At 34.7% G+C, this 20,019-nt stretch overlaps 1 protein-coding gene across 2 annotated transcripts in view; it reads right to left on the bottom strand.

Moving 5' to 3' along the window:
* Positions 1-271: 271 nt before the first annotated feature.
* Positions 272-20,019, bottom strand: part of LOC148939852 (histone H3.3A) — a 31,175-nt gene continuing 11,427 nt past the window's right edge. Inside the window, exons 1-4 of one of the 2 annotated variants that reach the window (XM_089105764.1) lie at positions 13,351-13,478; positions 5,693-5,837; positions 3,811-3,964; positions 272-613 (exon numbers count right to left, since the gene is read on the bottom strand). In XM_089105764.1, coding sequence (XP_088961890.1) covers positions 485-613; positions 3,811-3,964; positions 5,693-5,820 — 411 coding nt within the window. In that variant the 5' untranslated portion in view covers positions 5,821-5,837; positions 13,351-13,478 and the 3' untranslated portion in view covers positions 272-484. Of the gene's footprint in view, positions 614-3,810; positions 3,965-5,692; positions 5,838-13,350; positions 13,479-20,019 lie in introns of those variants that run through there. The other variant, XM_089105763.1, reaches the window with a different exon arrangement.

The following is a 20,019-nucleotide window of genomic DNA, read 5'->3' as shown; positions in this document are numbered from 1 at the left end:
GCTAAGCAATCGACATCGACAAAATTATCACCATCTTTATTTGCTTCAGTCTATCTTAACGTTGCTTTTTATGACAAAACATCTTTAAGGCCAAAACATAAGAAAAACGCACTTGTGCATGGCTCATCAGAACTAAATATTATCAAAACCTTTTGGCTAGAAGCCAAAAATAATCGAAAGGGACAATTATATTGCTACATATAACCTACACTGAAAGATGGGTTAAGTTTACCAAAATTTGTTGGCTAGATTCCAAAAACGAAAGACTGGACACTATCCACAACATTTTATTTCATAAAGTAATAAAAAGAGCGTAATGTAAATGAAAAGTATAACATCTGGAAACCATTCCAGATCATCAGATTATGGACACACAATTTCAGGTCTGGCAGTCCAGAAGAAATAACCATCAAAAGAATTGACAAGGTGAAAAAGGATAGCATTAGTCTACATACTACAAAGAATACACATTGTGGTCTGACAATTAAGCACGCTCTCCTCGGATGCGACGGGCGAGTTGGATGTCTTTAGGCATAATTGTGACACGCTTGGCGTGAATTGCGCACAAATTGGTATCTTCAAACAGACCAACCAAGTAGGCTTCACTGGCTTCCTAAAAATATGAAAACTTTTAGTAAGGATAATCTGAATGAAGGATTTAATTTTGGTTGGTTGGTTTTCAAACACACAATTTGGTTGGTCTTCAAACAGACCAACCAAGTAGGCTTCACTGGCTTCCTAAAGATATGAATACTTTTAGTAAGGATAATCTGAATGAAGGATTTAATTTTAATTTTTTAAGTATCATTTTTATTTTTTTTATTTATTTATTTTTTTATTTTAATTTTTAAGTATCTGCGACGTATATAGTAGATAAAAAATCCTCAAAGACAAGAATTAAAATTTTGAATTTATGGATTTAATAGGTTTTTTCCCCTGTGGATGGGATATTCCCTATTTTTCATCCAACTTTTTTTTCTATTCATTATTTTATTTATACATATTACACTCATCTCTATTTTTCCGATAAAAGCGTTATTGATTCCACCCAGGCATTTTTCTACGAGCTAAATGTTCTCCATTAGTGGAACTCAATAGATCTTAATGTATTGTGTTTAGTCATCAAACAATATCTTCTTATTTAGAATTATTCTTTCGTTTTAGTGCCACCAAAAATTGACCATTACAAAGAATCTATCACACGATATAAGTAGCAAAAAAAACATTATAGTTTACAAACTGAAAAAAGAGCCAAATACCAGGTCTAAAAGCACACAGAGCAAGACATTGATACTACTACTAACAACTCATCGGAGCACAACCGCACTAGCAATCACGAGGGGGTCACAAACAGCCCCCTCCCCTGAAAAACTGTTTAATAAGTATAAAAATAAGTTATATTTTTATTCCTTATGGAAACAATGTATTCGTTTACTAAAAAAAACTGCACTAAGTTAAAGGCTTATCTGCACAAAGACAACAAACAAGAGGAACAGGTCTACTAAGCAATCATAACAAAAACTTGTGTCTATTGATACTTAAAGGGCCTCCACAAAACTGTTCCCCCCTCCCAATAATTTCGACAAAAATTATAGCCCATGCCATTTGACTCTCTGGATGTGAACCCCTCTTGCCCACCTCCAATGAAAGTGATGGAGCTACGCTCCTGCTAACATCAGAGTACTTGATTGATTTTATGCTGTCGGGCTAATGTTGAAAAATCTTAGTTGTAAGGTTTGTTGAGGTTAGGATATCAGTTGATGACGGCGAGGAAACTGCTGGGTTGAATTGTTCAAACTAATTCGCTAGTGTGTCTCATCTTGCTTTTCGTCAGTGGAGACATCACTGCTTTTCAATGTAAGACATCATTATATACAATCAGGGTTGCCAACCGGCAAGGGAAAAAATCACTCGATTCTAGTGATTTTTTGGGTGATTTTCTTCAATAATCTAGTGATTTGATTTTGTGATTTTTTTTCTTTAGGCAATAAAAAAAATCGCTAGAAGTAGTGATACGTCCCTAGAGGTGGCAACCCTGCATACAATAGAGGATTAGTAAAATCGCATAGTTTTATTTGCTATGAGTCTGATTTTACTTGCTCAAATTAAGTTTTTTTTTTTATTGGCGAAAGTGGGTGAGAAACAATAATACCTTAATTCTTAAGCAATTGGGTGGCTAATATAATAAATGATGAAAAAAAAGAATAATATAGAAGATGCAAATATATACCTTATTAATTTAACTGTTGCTGTGATTTAAAATATGACTACCCCCCCCCTCATGTATATAAATAACAAACGATTAAACATAAGAAAAGATCCTGTCCTAAGAAATGGTGTCGTAAAAATCCTATATTATGGGTAATAAGCAAATTATGTTATAACAACATAGAATTAATAAAATAATAATAATAAAAAAACAAACGAATATAGTTTGTAGATGCACCAATAAATTAATTATTTTGACTTGCTCATGACTAAGGTCAAAATCATAGCCAAGGTAGATATATTGACAAAAAAAAAAAAAAAAAAAAAAAAAAAAAAAAAAAAAAAAAAATCTTAAGCAACTGGGCTGAAAATCATAAATAATAAGTGTTAAATGAATAATATAAAATATATACAAGTGCATTAATTATTTTAACTGTCACACAAGTGTATATAAAGCATATGACCACCACTCACAGATGGTCCACACATGTGGCCCAAAATTGGCTGAGACACAATTGCCTCTCAAGCTGGAAGACGCCACTGCTGCTGCAGTGGTATGTAATATATGGAAGGATTTTGTCAACCCTTTTTATGTCTGGAAAGCCTCAGGAGAAAGAAAGGCCCAGTAAAAAGAGACATGATAAAAACGTTCGAAACCAAATGCAAATGTCATGCAGAGAAATATAATATAGCTTTGTCAATATCCTGGCTAAGTGGACGTGTACTGGGAATTCTTTGTCCAAAGGGCACGGGTTCGATCGCTGGTATGGATAGTTATTTAGTTTGGGACGAGGGTCAGTGGTGTGACTCTGTAAGCTCAGCCAGTCAACCCATCTCTAAATGGGTACCTGGAGAAATCTGGGGAAGGTAAGCAGGAAGGGTGTGCGAAAGCACAGGATGGCTCCCCCCAATTGCGCTTCCTGGCTGAAGGGCTTCGAAACTGAGATCAGCACCGCTGGTTTGGACCTTAAGGGTCTAGTATGGTCGTACTTACTTATTTTTCAATATAAATTCTTAGTGAACAGATTGTTAACTATTTATTTTTACAACTTTAGAAGGGGCATGCGTGTTCCGATGCAAGCAAATCCAAGACCAAGCAAATTTATGACCACATAAGAATAAAGTTTCACAAGAGAGTCAAAAGGATTTAAAAATTTGAACTTGAGTGACGTGCCAAATAAATTTCTTAACATCTGAGACATTTAAATGTTACAGTACCTTGGACCTATTTTTTTTTATATAGAACAGACAGAATGTAAAGAGTATGTGAGAAAGGTAGAGACCATCCTTGTTGTTCTAACTGAGCAAGTCAAAAACGCAAAATTATGTAATTCACTTACTGGTTGTTTTGACATGACAAAAATTTATCAGATTACCACAAACCCTTTTCTAAGACGGACAAAACTCCAGTTTTTTAAAGCTCCTTGGAGATAGGGGGGGGGGACAAGTTTTTAATACCACTTACAATTCCAAACACCCGGTCAAGACACCCCCTTATATTTTTGAAAAGGGTTGGGGAGGATCACTATTCCAAAGACGGGGTGGGGGGGGGGGGCGCGCTTGCTAAGAACTTTGAACAGTTAAAAGTACAAGAAAACTAACCTGTAGGGCTCCAATGGCTGCAGACTGGAAACGCAAGTCAGTCTTGAAATCTTGTGCAATTTCACGAACCAAACGCTGGAATGGGAGCTTGCGAATCAACAGCTCTGTGGATTTTTGGTAACGTCTGATTTCTCTCAAAGCAACAGTTCCAGGCCTAAAATAAACTTTAAATTATTACAATCTATACAAAACATAGCCAGAACAAAACGTGAAGAACAGGTACAAAAACGCGAGAACCGAATTATTTGAAGGAGATTTCAAGGGATAAAGATTCCACCCCCTAGTGCTTGTTAATTCAGATCCATATCCATTTTTCTGGCTGTACGTTTACAACCTAGTTCTTTTTAAAGCGTCTTGTGGCAGATACTCTAGGCTTATTCCCTGATGTCTTATGTCAAGTGTTAGCAATACTACTGGGCAGTTTTAAAGGCCAAATGAAATTTGTTGGCAGACTTGGCAGCTTTTGGAGTCGAATTCTGATACTGACAGCTTTTAGAACTTTTTCTATACCTGAGCACCATTTTCCGATCTTTTAGGTTACCCATAATTTTTTATGTTGAAGCCGTGAAAATACCCAGATTAAAAACGATTAATGACCTTCAAAGAAGAAAGTTTTAAAGATGAAATAGGTAACATTTCTGAACAGTTTTTTAATGTGAAGATAAAACTGAAACTGATCAAATAAAATTTGTTTAAAGGCCCAGTCACATGAGATTTTACAAGTACAAAGATGACACTAATTTGAGCCAATCACATTTTCATAAAAAATTTGCCCATTGGCTTCAAATAGCGCAAGCAGCTTCTGAACAAGCGTAATTTCGTGGACGCACAATAGATACACACTCAAACCACCCTGCAAGAGCTGAACCCTTGATTGAGGCCAGTTTTGCCACACAGACAGCCAATGCGTGACCAAAAGTTCTATATTTTGATAATTTAAATGCAAATATCCCAAAATGTGAAAAATAGCTAACTTTTCAGAATAGATGGTCTCACATATCCCCTAATAATAACAAAATCATTTTATGGTGATATTTTTCCTAATATGACATGCCTCAGTCTACCAGCTATACAATTATGCTATGTTAGCACTTTGTTCTTTAAATTAGTATTTATGAAATGAAAATTAGTTTCAACAGCTGCAGTTCAACATAAATTTGTATTTTCAGTCTTATAGGCCATAACTGTGTATTAAAATATTCTCTATTTTAAAAGAACAATAGTAAGTTTGGAGGACCATTATTTCCAGAGCGAAAATATTTAAAAATTTCTATTTTAAGTGGTTAAGTTATAATACATTAAATACAGCCTATCAATATTTAAAAATCAACATAACCATCACAATAATAAAAAACATCATAACTAAAAACTAAAGTCACATTATGTTCAGTTTGTATCTATTTAACTTAAAAAATTATATAACTGAAAATATTATAAGGGGAGGAGGTTCTCTGTAGACCTAGGAGACTCCTGGAAAGGAAGGTCTTTGAAAAAGCTTTGCAACAAAAAACTTGATTTTATTTTTGAAAGATGTTCCTCTAAAAGTTGCAATTAGCATGATGTGAATACACTGGATACCTTCTGCTTGAGGCAGAAAATATTAAAACAAATTGGCAATTTGTTGGTTTTATCATCAAAGGTAAAATATCTATAATCTATTAAGCTTAGAAATAAAGACAACATTAGCCAAAATCTCATTCTGTTGTTATTTCTTCATATGTCACATTAATAAGAAAGATCTTTCATTCATTTAACTAACTAGAAACACATTTTTTTACCATGCCCAAGAAAGAGACCCAAAAGTAAGAATAACTAATGGACTCTTTGACACATATAAAGGCATTACTCTTAGTATGACAGAGCTACTACAGCTCCAACTGACCTGTAACGATGGGGTTTCTTCACACCACCAGTAGAGGGTGCAGATTTTCTAGCTGCCTTGGTAGCCAATTGTTTCCTAGGGGCTTTGCCACCAGTAGATTTACGTGCTGTTTGCTTTGTACGTGCCATATTTATTTACTTACTTTCTAGAATAAATAATATTTTTTAAGATTTAAGTTGTGACCCCTGGATAGACTGACTTATTCAACCAAAAACTGTTCTATATACATACATAAATGCACACAGGGGGAGACACGTACCCCCCTTAAAAAGATAGAAAATACAAATTGCCTTAAAATAATGTGCCTTAGGATTAAGAGACCAACTCCCAAGTTTTTTTTTGGATTAAGGTTCAACATAGGTATGTACTTACATACATGCACACAAGAAGGGATTCTTCCCCCTGAAAAAACTAAAAAATAGAAGGAAAACAAAATGTATTTTTTATAAAAATTTGACCTTCCACCTCCAAAAGGATATTTTTACTATTCTTACTGCATTATATATATATATATATATATATATCAAATTAGATGAAGAATATTAGGTAGGGGGTATATCATAAAAGTACCACACTTAACAATATACATATTTATAGACAACAATACAAACACTCCAGGTAAAGAAAGGCCTACATTCCATGGCAAGAAGCAGAACCAGAGGAAATTAGGTTTTAATAGCTAATCTTCTTTTGAATCATAACCTGAAAATGGGCCATTAAATGAAAAGGTAGAGTAATGTTAATATGGATTAGAGCAAAGAAGACAAGCATTACCAAGATTGGTACTTATTGGTTAATACTAATGAAATAAAACAAAATATGATAAAAATACAATGCTTTAGTAACAAAATTATGAAAACTACCACAAAGAATTATGGAAGGGGGGCCAACCAGAGTGCAGTATATTAAATACAGAACCTTACCCAGGTACCTTTTCTGCCCCTCAGCCCCAAAAAACCTATTCAGAAATATTGTTCACAGAGTGAGAAACCCCTGTTTGCCTAGCAAGTCAAAGGAATGGTCTTGTTAAAGAAGTTGCTTGACTAGTTTGTCTTATGAGCACATCATAAATTCTCAAGTATTCATGATGTTTATTATATGTACTTTTTGGGTGGCCTAGACTTACATAATTGTTTCAAAATTAGGTCCAGAGCCCTTGCCCTCCTTCTAAGCAAGGACTTTAAGCTCTAGGCAGCTTAATGGAGGCCAGGGAAGACCAACTTACTACTAGTTTGGACTGCTAAAATTTTATCATTTATAGTTTAACTATATGATACCATATGATTTTAGGTAAATTTTTTGTTATTCATATTATTGACTTATGAATAAAGTAAACATACCACTTGCTGCCTTTTTTTATGCTCTTTCTAAATATAATAAGCATTTTTGTCGGAAATGAATTTTAGCCCCCATCCCTCTATATACCAATTCAAGGTATATATTTGCACATTAGGACGGTGGGGGGAAAGTTTAAACTTACCTCTCATCTACATCAGAAATAAAATTTACCCCCACCACCCCTAATGTGCAAATATATACCCTGAATTGGTATATATAGGGGTGGGGGTAAAATTCATTTCCAACAAAAATGATTATATTTGGAAAGAGCATAGGTACTGTTCTATTAACTGGGCTCTTTTATATAGTGCTAGTTTGGTTAATGGTAACGAAATAAAATAAGTATTATGAATATATAAGTTTAGAAACAAATTTGGGCTATGTATTTGCACATTGGGGGGGGGGGGGGCAAAACATATCATATATTAAATACGTAACCTAACCTAGGTACCTTCCCCCACCCTAAACCCCAAAAAACAACAATTTAAATACAGTTCTTGCCTTTGTTTGTATCCCAGAAGGCATTGTAAACCTGTTTTAATCAGGCAGCTTGATCTATTTCAAGACTGGTATGCAAAGCTGTATTCAAAAGACCCCAGATAACAGAACAGTACCAGAGCATAAAAAAGGCAATGAGTGGTATATGTTTACTTTATTGATAAGTCAATAATATGAACAATGACAAATTTACAAAAAATAAAAAATTAAATAAAGTTTAAACCACTGTTTACAATGCTCAGCATAGAAATTGTCCATTGAAAGAAATCTGCTTGCCAAGTTTATTTTATCATGTTTGCCATACAATATCAAAGATGTGTTACAGATAATACAAGAGTACCTACATTGCTTTAAAAATCAAATTATTTCTTTTTTTTTACTCTTGTGTCATATTACACTTACTAACTTCCAACAGCTAACAGCCTGTTGTCCAATATGTTTTCACTTTACCTTTCTAGCTCACTGAAATAAGCACTAATTAGATCATATTTTAAAATGCAAAATAAGTGACAAGTAGGCTACATAAAGTAATTTTAGTGACTGCAGCCAACCCATGTCATATGCCTTAATAAGCATATTAGCAAGTACACCTATGATGGAAAGTTTTGAAGCAGTTTTTCCAGATTTTTATAATACATCCTTCTAGAGTGCACCAACAACACCCAGTAATGAACTCTGCAATCAGATAGGCCACTGTTGCCACCCCTTGTAAAATTTTACTAGATCTTGTAAAAAGCATATCCACCTCGTAAATCTAGTAAAATGGGGGTCAGATCTAGTAAATTTTTGTTTGCCCTCTCATCTGAAAGCATTTTGTTGGGAAAACATACCACAGACAATTGACTGCTGCCTCACTCTTCCTATGACATTTATTCTGTGGCCCCAAAACACAACAAACTGCTAAAGTCCTTTGACATGAAATTCAAAACTTGAAATCTGTTTTTTGAATCAAGATCTGGGCTTATCAGATCTGAATTTTATATCTTATAACTACAGTAGTTAGGCGATTAGTCATAAAAGGTATGTTGAGCAAAGGGTTCATGTTTGCTGGCTGAATGCCTATTAAATGCTTTTGGAGTGACACCTTTGTGCTTATCCTTCTCAGTCTCATCTAGTTGAGTTTCCTTGTAATGCTCACTACTGCTGCATCTCATTTAGAGCTTGCACCTATGAGTTTTTGCTGCAGCAAACATTAGACAGCTTCTTATTCACAATGAACAAGCAGAAAACGCATGCCAATCAGCAAACTTTGTACCATATAGTTTCTGCAAAAAATACCAGTCCTGAAAACAGAATAGAGATTCCTAATGCTGTCCCAAAACATACTGGGCATTCAAGAATCAATAAAAATTTTGGAAGGCAGTGTTTTGCAGGAATCCAATGAAATTGCATCTACATCTGCCACAATTGATCTGACTGAGGACTCAGAGACTCATGTGAAGTCTGTTATTTGCAAGTCTAAGAAGATGCACTATGCACAGATGTTTCAAGCAGTGGTTGACTGATACAGTGCTGAAATTTTTTTTTATTTGATCACCAGAAAGAAGCAAAAAGGCCTATTGCAGATACTGTCAGCAAAAGCTGATGGGAAGTTTGACTGTCATGAAGACTCATGTGACTAGTGAGCTTCATAAGAAGAATGTAAAAGCAGCATTGGGACAACTGACAATTGAGGCAGTAGTTGGAAACAAGCAAAGGCAGGAAAAAGAGAAGTGATAGGATAGTGTCAGCTGCTGAATTACACCTTGCAGCATGGGTTGCAGCTGAAGATATTCCTTTGAGAAAAATTGATACTCCTGTTCCCATTTTGAAAGTCTTTTGGGGATTCAGCTACAACCAAGCATGTTGAAATGAAGTGAACTAAATTAACTGGCATTTTTTCTTAAATGTTATAGGATACCATGGCAAGGACACTTTAGCATCTGTTTTAATAATTGCCAACAAAAGCACAGACAGATCAAATACAAAGTCCTTAGTTGTTATTCTGAAGTATGTAGACAGTGAGAATACCCTGAGGAAAGAATTCCTGGCACTACTAGAGTTGGATGACAAAACTGCAAGTGGACAAAAGAATCTTCTGACAAAGTACTTTATGAAAGTTAATGTTCCATTAGAAAATATGATTGAGCTTGGTCTTGATAATAAGTCAGTCAATATGGGGAGTAAACAGCCTTGCAGCCCAGCTGCTGGGTGAAAACCAACAGCTGTTTGTCCTAGGTTGCACTTGCCATAATGCTGCATTGTGTGCTTTGGCTGCAGCAAGCACTTGCCTGCTGAAATTGAAACCAGCTGCTGGGTGAAAACCCACAGCTGTTTGTCCTAGGTTGCACTTGCCATAATGCTGCATTGTGTGCTTTGGCTGCAGGAAAGCAATTGCCTGCTGAAATTGGAACTTCTGTAAAGGAACTCATCAACTTCATAAGTGCAAACCCCAAGAGACAGTTGGAACTGAAGGTTTTTCAGGAGTTTTTGCCAACCACAGACTTCTGCAGATTAGTGGCACACACTGGTTCAAAAAGCTGCTAAGTGCAATGGATGTAGGCATGAATAAGGCCTACTTGTATTTCCTCTTTGACTGGCAAAGATTTAACAAGTTCAACCTTGAGTTCCAGTCATACAGAACAAAGATTTATTGCCTTCTGAGACATTCCCTCATGCTTTACTTGTCTACTCTGCAGTGTTTCCTTAATACTCAGAAGCTCAAAGGTAACTTTTTGAAGCTTGACAATGTTAAACTTGGGATAAATACCAAGTTGCACCTTGAAAGCCCATCAGTGGAAGACTGACATCACTGGTTGCAAGCCATTTGAAAAGCCTGCCTTGCTTATCTTATTGAACTTGCTAAGCAGATCTGTACTAGGATAAGACTGGGTGACCCTGTTCTTACATCTGTAGAACTCCTCAATCCACTAAAGCTATGAGCAACAAAACTATGTCACTTTTTCCTCTTCTAAAGAGGTTTAAACATGTTGCTGTTAGAGACTGCAGAACAGAAGGGGAGAGGATGAAGATGCTGGAGCACCTTAATAGTGAGTATGAGTAAATTCAGATCCAAATCAAATATATTTCAGAAATTGTATCAGAATCAGATTTAGAGCGCCCTCCTACATTCTTGAAGAGGCTTACCAAACTGAAAGATGGAAGCAGGAAAGCCATGTCCCAAGTGCCCCTCAAATTTATGTGGACCCTGTGCTTTGCCCCATGCTTCAGCCAGTGAAGAGCAGCAGTTTTCTAGTTTAAGTATTATCAAGACAACTGGGCAAAACTGATAAATTATTGACACAGCCAGAGCTCTCATGCACTCCAAGCAACTCTGCCTCAGAGACACAAAATGCATTTTGGAGTGGGAGATTCGGCCCACTCTGATTGATATATATAGAAAATGGAAGACAAACACAAACAAACCTGGTTCCTGGGAAAGAGAAGAGGGTGCAAGACAGGTGGTTAAGCTTTGAAAAATTCAAATTGGACTTTATTAATATATATTTTTTTTTTACTTGGAATTTCATTTTTTGTGGTTGTTTTTTTTTGGAGTTGGTGGAAAATTAGGAAGCTGGAAGAAACTGTTTGGACCTAATGAATAACTGGGAAGACATTTCCTACCTATTTGAAGGCAAATAAGCTGAATGGCCAAAAGAAATCATATTAAGATGCTGCACAAGCAGGAAAAAAAATGTGCACTAGCTACTTTTTAGTTGTTTTTTTTTTTTCATTTTGATGACAATAAGTATTTACTAGCTTTCTCATGCCAATGGATGTGTCTGCAAAAACCACAACACACACACTTTTTTGGCAACATCTAGTAAAATGGAAGCCAATCTAGTAAATTTTTCCACCCAAAACTTAAAGGTGTGAAATGTTAGCAAAAGGTATGAAAAATGCTGTCTTTCTGCCAAATAGAACAATGATGAGAGAACTTTAATGATATACTCATAATTGTTCTTAGACAGGATACCACCAGATGGGAGTAAATATTTACCAAGTCATATTATTGAGTTTCAAATAAAGTGAATGTACTATTTGATGCCTTTTTTTTATGCTGATTACAAATATAACCACAATTTCTATTGGAAATGAATTTCAGCCCCCATCCCTAACCTAACCACCACCCCAATATGTGCAAATATATATGCTGAACTGACATATATATAAATGATTATTATATTCATAATCAGCATAAAAAAGGCATCAAATGGTGTATTCACTTGATTCCTAACTCTTTAACACTTCCTAACACTTTGATTCCTTAATGATTTGGTAAATATTTACCAAAATGGCTAATTTGACAGTATATATATATATACAAATCTTTAAATTAGCCAACCGGCCAACCAGTGTTTTAAGCCTAGGAGTTCAGCTGGACAAAAGGAAACCTATTAAGAAAACAATCCTTACTCCATAATATGTAAAATAATCCTGGTTAACACATTTTGCAGGGGGAGAGCTTTTATCATCACTTTTTTTTCCAGTTTTTCATGAATTTCTTAGAGCCAATATATTCACAGAATGAGCCTGTTTTTTTCACTTATCAATATGCTAAGATCTTACATCTTTTGTCAGAAAATGCTTAAAAGTGAAATCTTTGAACAAAGATCTTACATCTTTGGTCATTTTTGTGCAAACACCTCATCATTCTGCTCCAATCAGCAGTCTGAGAACAATGACAAGTAGATCATCAAAGTTCTCTCATCATTGTCAAAATGCGTAAAGGGGCTCAGAGACAAAGAGTATGAATGCCGACTGCAGAGCCTCAAGCTACCAACTCTGACATACCGTCGGCGAAGAGGTGATATGATAATGACCTACAAACTGCTCAAGTCTGACGACAAGGACCTCTTTTAGCCTGCCCAGTTGTCAAGAACCAGGGGTCATTCGGCGAAGTTTTTTCGGAAGCGTGCTAATACAAAGAAGAGGAAACATTTCTTCTCCAAGCGCATCATAAGCCTCTGGAACAATCTGAGCAAAACAACAGTGAGTTCACCATCCATTGACAGTTTCAAAGCCAATCTTGATAAGGAATGGGAAACCAAACTATGGCTCATGCAATGGGATGAAGCTGATATCCCGCGGCCCTATCATCACTAACTGGCGTACACTGGACTCATCCATATCGCTAGCAAGTGCGATTTAAGGTAATTGTTCTATATGGCAAAACAGTGGCAGTCTTCACACTTTACAAACATCAGTGAGCTGATCTTAGTGCTAAAAAAAAAGGCCTAATATATACCCCCACCCCCTTAATGTGTAAATATATACCTAGAATTGCATCTTCAATCTAAATATAACATCTGTTTGCATCACAAATGAACTTTACTCCCATATTAGCCATGTGGTGGATGTCCTGGTGATCAGAGCAGAATGATGAGACATTTGCAAAAGAATGCTAGGCTATAAAATTTCACTTTTAAGCATTCTTTGTCTGGAGATGTAAGATCTTAGCACAAAGATGAGTAAAAGAACATGCCTATTACAAAGGGCTATATATAGTACTGTTGGGGGGAAGGGGTGCAGTCAGATGAAAATAATATTTTGGAGATCATCAAATGGTAGCCTACTAGCCTTTTGAGTAAGGTTTCCTTAAAAAGAGTCTTAACACTACAGTGCTACTTTAGTATTCCCTCTATAGAAGGAATGTTTTCCACTATTACTTTTTTTAAGATTTAAAAAAGGAGGTGGTTTAGAAATTGAAAGTCCCCCTAGCCTAATTTAAGCAAGATGATTTCTATAGCTTCTTAAAAGTAGCATAGTAATTACTATTCTTCACTTTTTCTTAAAATCAACAAAATGAAATAACAAAAACCCACATCAAAGCAAATTAGTACCTTTAGCAATCTGCTTCAAGACAAAGGAATCCAATAAAAATGGCGGTAAAGATCAGATCATGAAAGTGAAACAAGTGATGAAATTTACCATCTATTAGCATCAAAATTTAGATGGCGTTGACTTACAACTAAACATATAAAGAAAACAATTTATAGTTCATAATATGCAGAATAATTGTAGCACACATTTTAAATGTTGCAAACTATACTTTATCCCCCTAATGTTCAAATATATAGCCCAAATTAAGGTAAAATTCTACTTATAGCTACTTTCAGCTATCATGGAAAGGGGTTAGGTTAGCAAAATGAAGCTTTCAAGGATGGGTCTACAGGCTGAAGTACGTCCCATCCCAGGAGGGTATTTTGAAGTACCTACCTCCACTCCTTCCCCCTCTTGAGGGTCCAGACATTTTCCTACATGACTGGTCTATACCTATTGAAATTTTAATAAAACAAAATTTTACCTTAATTTTCCGTTATCAGTTCCCTTTTCTCCAGCTTTAGTTCTGGAAATGCAATTTCTTTTGTTTGAGTAGAATTTTAAGCCATATCAATGTTGTTTTTTCTCTCAAAATTTAGGAAATATATTTAAATATCTTTAAGACCTTATAAATTAGGATTGACCAGTTTTGAAGCTGAAAACAATTTTGTTGTACTTCATTTTTAGCTGAAGATCTATTTTGCAAGGTTTCACTTTTATAACACAGATTTTTAAAGGTCAGAACTATCTAGAAGGAATACAGAAATAGGGGTAGGTAATTCAAAACACCTTCCCAGGACATACTTTAATAAATTTTTGGCAGTTCATATTATTGACTTAGGAATAAAGTGAACATTATACTCGATGCCTTTTTTATGCTCTTTACGAATATGCGCTTCTATCGGACATTCAATATTTACCCACCCCCACCCCTCTAATTTGCAAATATATACCATGAGTTGTCGACGACAAAGTTTCGAATCGTAAAATTCAGCGCTATTTTTGTCAATGGCATTCGAAAAACTTGAAATAGTGGGAAGACATATAATATTTGAGTTGCCTGATAGATTAAGTAAGATTTGCTACAAATGAGTTTGTTTTAAATGCGCTGATCTTGGACAATTTGTTGACAAACCAGTGACTTGCTGTTAACCACTTTTCAATAGCTTAACTAGTGTTGATAACTTCTTTATGTGGTTACAATTCAGGTTATATATTTGAACATTAGGGGGGGGGGGGTAAATTTGAATTTCCGATAGAAGCGATTATTATATTCGTAAAGAGCATAAAAAAGGCATCGAGTATAATGTTCACTTTATTCCAAGTCAATAATATGAACTACCAAAAATTTATCCATACTTTAGCCTGTAGACCCATCCCTGAAAGTTTCATTTTCCTAACTTAACCCCTTTCCGATATAGCCAAAATTAGCTAAAGTAGAATTTTACCCAAATTATATATCTCAAATGTATCCCGCCAGCCATCACTTGTTTCGTTACAGTTGATTCAATCTACAGGTACTCGCGTTGAAGGCATTGGGAGAATAGATGGATTCTGCATATCGTGAAGTATGAATTGTTTTAACACGTTTCCTTCTCTACAGGTTCTTCTCTAGGCTTATACTGGCGTTTGTACATCAATAGAACTAAATGCATTGAGGAACGAGGAATTTCCTTCCAAACAGATGCAAGAGAAAGAAACACTTCTATATGGGGAATATACGTATTACATAATGCATATATATGCTACTATTCATTACAAAAACATAACGCAACTCAAGCAATCGCCATTCATCATTTCTTCATGAATGGCAAAGGCCTTATTAACTAGCTTGCGTTTATCAAAGATATTGGAACAAAACTCAATTTTTTAAATTTATGTATAAGTAAAATAATGCTTAATCATACATATCAGCAATCCAAGAGATATCCAGCTTCTTTTAACATTCGAAATATTATTTTTACTTGGGTTTGGGGTTCAATTACTACAAGACCTTCCCTGTAGACAGCAAAAAAAAAAAAAAAAAAAAAAAAAAAAAAAAAAAAAAGAAAAAAACATAAAATCCAAATTACTGCCTCTATTGATGTTTTCCTTGTTAAAAAAGACATAACAAACTTTTCCCTCTTTAGGATTAAAATTTTTTATGTAGACATAAAAGTAGCAAGAAACCCCTGTATGGCAAGACTCAAAGTCACCATTTTTATCTTACATTATGTAAAACCATGCAATAATTCTTTATTACCTGACGGTTTTGATTATGTTATTGCATCTGATCAGATTACATAACAAAAAACTAGTGATATGGTTTAAATCCCATCAAAACCCAAATTACATTTTTTTTCTATCATAGCTTTTACTTGTTTCTGGCAAGTTTTAGCTCCAAAATATTTAACTTCTAGAAGGAAGAATCACCACTGATTTAAATTTTATAACTTAAGAGTTCTCACATTAAACAACAAGCAAACATTGTCAAACAAACAACAAAAATACTTGCCATGATTGGCATTTCTTTGAAAAAAAAAAAAAAAAAACAATGTTCTATCTTAGAGATTTTGTTTAAAGACCTTGAAAATGACAGCAAGGGAATGCCAACTACCATGACTTTTCTATTTTAAAATAGAAGAGGGATTGTGCCTCCAATTTGAAAGTAAGAATCAAGAATCCATGTACCCAACGAATATTTCCAAGGATAATAGGTTTTACAGGGGACGCCATTCCCAGAAAATTGACATCTTCAACACATAGATTTAAGCACTTTCATTTGTATGAAATTTTGTGCTCTGAAATAACCTTATATGATGACCTATACAATAATAGAGTTTCGATTTTTACATGTGTGTGACGTTTTGCTTATTTATTTTCTGCATTGTGATCTGGGTTATTTTTTTCTATTTTTAACATAAAATAAATTGGTATAAATCACACGCGGAACCACAAGGATTCTTTATCCAACCAAGCTGTAAACTATCCATAACTTGCCCTGCTCTTCTTGTTTTGACTAAATTTAGAAAAAGAAACACAGCTTAAAACAAAATGTATAAAGCATATTTGAGCCTATAAAAAGGGAGAAATTAATGTACTTAAAATATCAATTTTAAAAGATAGAAGATTAATATGAATGAAGCAATGACGTGAAACCCAACAAAATTGAAGTGAAACTTAAAACTAGCAGGAATTACCACAAGTTTGTTCCAAAAGAATAGAGGGTCATTACTGAAACTTAATAGATTGCTTTAATTAAAAGTTTTGTTTAACCAATTCTGTGTCTCATTTAGCCAATTATCCTCCTTGATTTTGTAAGTGAAAGACTGCAAAGGATGTACGGACTTCTTGTTTCGTGTAAATCTAGTTATAAGCAGGCAATTCTAGGAAGGATGAATAATGCGTTTGATGTGCCCCATTTATTAGTATTTGTATGCTTATGGGAGCTGTTTAGTCAAACGGAGAAAATGGCTATCGGCCGACTGTATTTCCGTTATGTGAAGTGTATAACATTAAAGGAACGGATGTAAATAATAATAATAAAAACAAAGAAGAGTGGCACCTTTCATAAAATTAACTGAAATATAAGGGTGCTTAAAATGCTTTTTATAACACCATTTTGAGAGCCTTGGGCTATATTCTCCTTTTTCTGTACCTCACATTTATACAAATCTGAGACAATTTTCAAAAACGAAAAATTAAGCAAGAAAAACAGGTTAAAAAAAAAAAAAAAAAAAAAAAAAAAAAAAAAATTCTTACAAAAAAACTTACATCGAAATACAACAAACTCAACACACGAAGAGAGAGAAAAACAAAAGAAAAGTGTTTTTTCTCCCTCTTCTTGTGTTTAGTTTGTTGTATTTCGATGTAAGTTATTTTTAAAAAAAGAACAGTTTTTTTTTGGTTTTTCTCTTTTTTTCCGTTGAGGGAGGCTCCCGGAGGAGGGGCCGAAATATTCGGAATGTTGTTTAATTAAGTGTTTATTTGTTTGTTATTTATTCACTGCTTTATTAAATTTAAAACCCGTTTTTCTTGCTTAATTTTTCGTAAATGGAAAAGCAACATGGTCTAAAAAATTATTCAGTTGTCAAAAACTGTTTGCTAAATGGTTCTCCAAGGAAGTATAAGCAGAGCAATGCTGTTTTAATTACACTTTGAACTACTGGTCTGCTTTGTTCAGCTGATCCTCTATTTGAGAACAAGTTAGTAGACATTTTTTCGCAAATGTCTCAGAAGCATAAAAAAAAAAATGTCAGTTTGGGTGACAGCATCAATAGGGCTGTTCTTTTACTCATCTTTGTGCTAAGATCTTACATCTTTTGACAAAGAACGCTTAAAAATGAAATCTTAGTGCCAATATCTTACATCTTATAACGTTCTTTTGCAAACGTCTTTCATCATTCTGCTCTGATCAGCAGTCTAAGAACAACGATGAGTATATCATCAAAGTTCTCTCATCAATGTTCTATATGGCAGAAAGATGGCGTCTTTCATACTTTTTGCTAACATCAGTGAGCTGTAAGATCTTGGAACAAAGATGAGTTGAAAGAACGGAAATCTTTGCAGAAAGATGTGAGATCTTAGATGTAAGATCTCAGTGCAAAAGAATGGGCCTAATGTGAACTTCCATTTGAAAAATCATACAGATAAACTAACTTGATATATCCAGGATCCTTTTATTTAAATGAATCTAAACGATGACATTAAAACTGAAAGCAAAAAGAAATTATCCAATGCACAAGGAGAGATGCCCCTCCCAAAGTCCCCTATCCTCTTTACGCAACGTATTATACCTAGTAATTGTGCTTTCAATAAGAGGATGAGCTAAATCATTAGCATAAAGAGTGGGGAGTTTAGGAAGCAGATAACCCCTCACTTATATACACAAATTTTTGTGTGCGTTTTAAGTTTTAAAGCCACTTTTTACTTCCAATTGACAGAGCTCTTTTCTTTATTTAAGTTTGGACTGACTTTAGAGTCATAGTCAATATCACCTAAACTATATGGGCTACTACTCTTCTCACCCCTTGCCCTTTTTCATCTAAAGTTTAACTTTAAAATTACAAAGCTTTGAATATGACTACCAACCACTAAATACCACATCCCTTTAATTTTTAAAAATAGAAGAACTGAAATGCAAAACAAAATATTTTTCAGTTTGTGGTATATAACCTCTCAAAGGAGGGGGTGGGAGGGGTTGTCAGACAAATTTTGCTCCCGTGAGACGCCTTATTCAATTGGACAGAGATGCATATGAACATAATATTTTCACTCTGCTCGAAATAATATTTCTGCAATTATAGGGGAGTTATTAACCCTCAGTATCCATATTGTATGCTTAGTAAAATCAGATTCTCACAAACGGAGGAATGTTAGGGGTCACAGATTTCCAAGTCTCCTTCCAAAATTTATATTTCAATACCCCTCCCCTCCCCCATCTTGTTCTGAAAGTACAATAATTAAAATAAACCAATAGACCACTGTCTTTTAGGTGCATTATCTACTCCTCATTGCAAAAATAAGTTCAACTAAGTTGGCATTATTTTGTTCAATTGCAAGAAGCTAACCTTTCTCTCCAAAAGCCTAATCAAACAAAACATGTTCCAAAGCTCTAAGCTAAAACATTCAATTTGACATTTAAGACACAATTGAAGGGGTGTATCAAAGCAGTTTGAAGAAACACTTGATGCCTTTTTATGGCCATGGGCTTTTTTTTACGGAAGAACTCTCCATATCCCTCTATAACTTAAGACTGAAGGGTATATCTTAGGGGGTGCTACCATTTCGACTAACCGTCACAACATTGACAAAAACGTATAAGTTTATATAATGGTAATAAGTACATATTAGTTTGGAAACAAATTCCGGCTATATATTTGCACATCAGGGTGGTAGTGGTAAAGCATAGCATATATTAAATAGGTAGCCTAACCTGAACTAGGTATTTTTCCCCCCTGAACCCAAAAAAACTTATGTTTTAAAATTTTAGACGTTATGATGGTTAGTGGTTCTGACGGATTTTTTTGTTGATGTTATGACGGATTTTATTGATGTCCTGACGCCAGTGCTCCTGACGGTTAGATGTTATGACGCCTTCCCTATCCTAGACTGTGATCAATAGGAAAATCTTAGAAAAATACAGTTTTCTGGTAGCCTATGAATAGACCTAAAAAAAAACATCTACATTTTTGGAGTTGGGATCAAGACACTGAAGTACAATTGTGAAAATTTGGCTATTATCTCATTGCTAAGGAAGCTGGCTTTCATTAGGTTCTAGCAGCCAGTGATAACACCTTTTTACAAAGAGCAATCATGGTATTGGTGGAAATGCCTGATGCATTGGCAAAAAAGGCTATCAACACAGCCAACAAAGTATAACAAGTTTAAGACACTATAGTCCCGTTCTTTTGCACTAAGATCTTACATCTAAGATCTCACATCTTTCTGCAAAACTTTTGTTCTTTTAACTCATCTTTGTTCTAAGATCTTACAGCTCACTGATGTTAGCAAAGAGTGTGAAAGATGCCATCTTTCTGCCATATAGAACAATGATGAGAGAACTTTGATGATATACTTATTATTGCTCTTACACTGCTGATCAGAGCAGAATGATGAAAGACGTTTGCAAAAGAACGCTATAAGATTTAAGATCTTGACACTAGGATTTCACTTTTAAGTGTTCTTTGTCAAAAGATGTAAGATCTTAG

Source organism: Artemia sp. Qi Xiang Cuo, chromosome 20 (assembly GCF_049724085.1).
Source record: "Artemia sp. Qi Xiang Cuo chromosome 20, ASM4972408v1, whole genome shotgun sequence".
NCBI classification, from domain to species: Eukaryota; Metazoa; Arthropoda; class Branchiopoda; order Anostraca; family Artemiidae; genus Artemia; species Artemia sp. Qi Xiang Cuo.
Note: the sequence above shows the minus strand (reverse complement) of the source record. Positions and strands in the feature narration are given on the sequence as shown.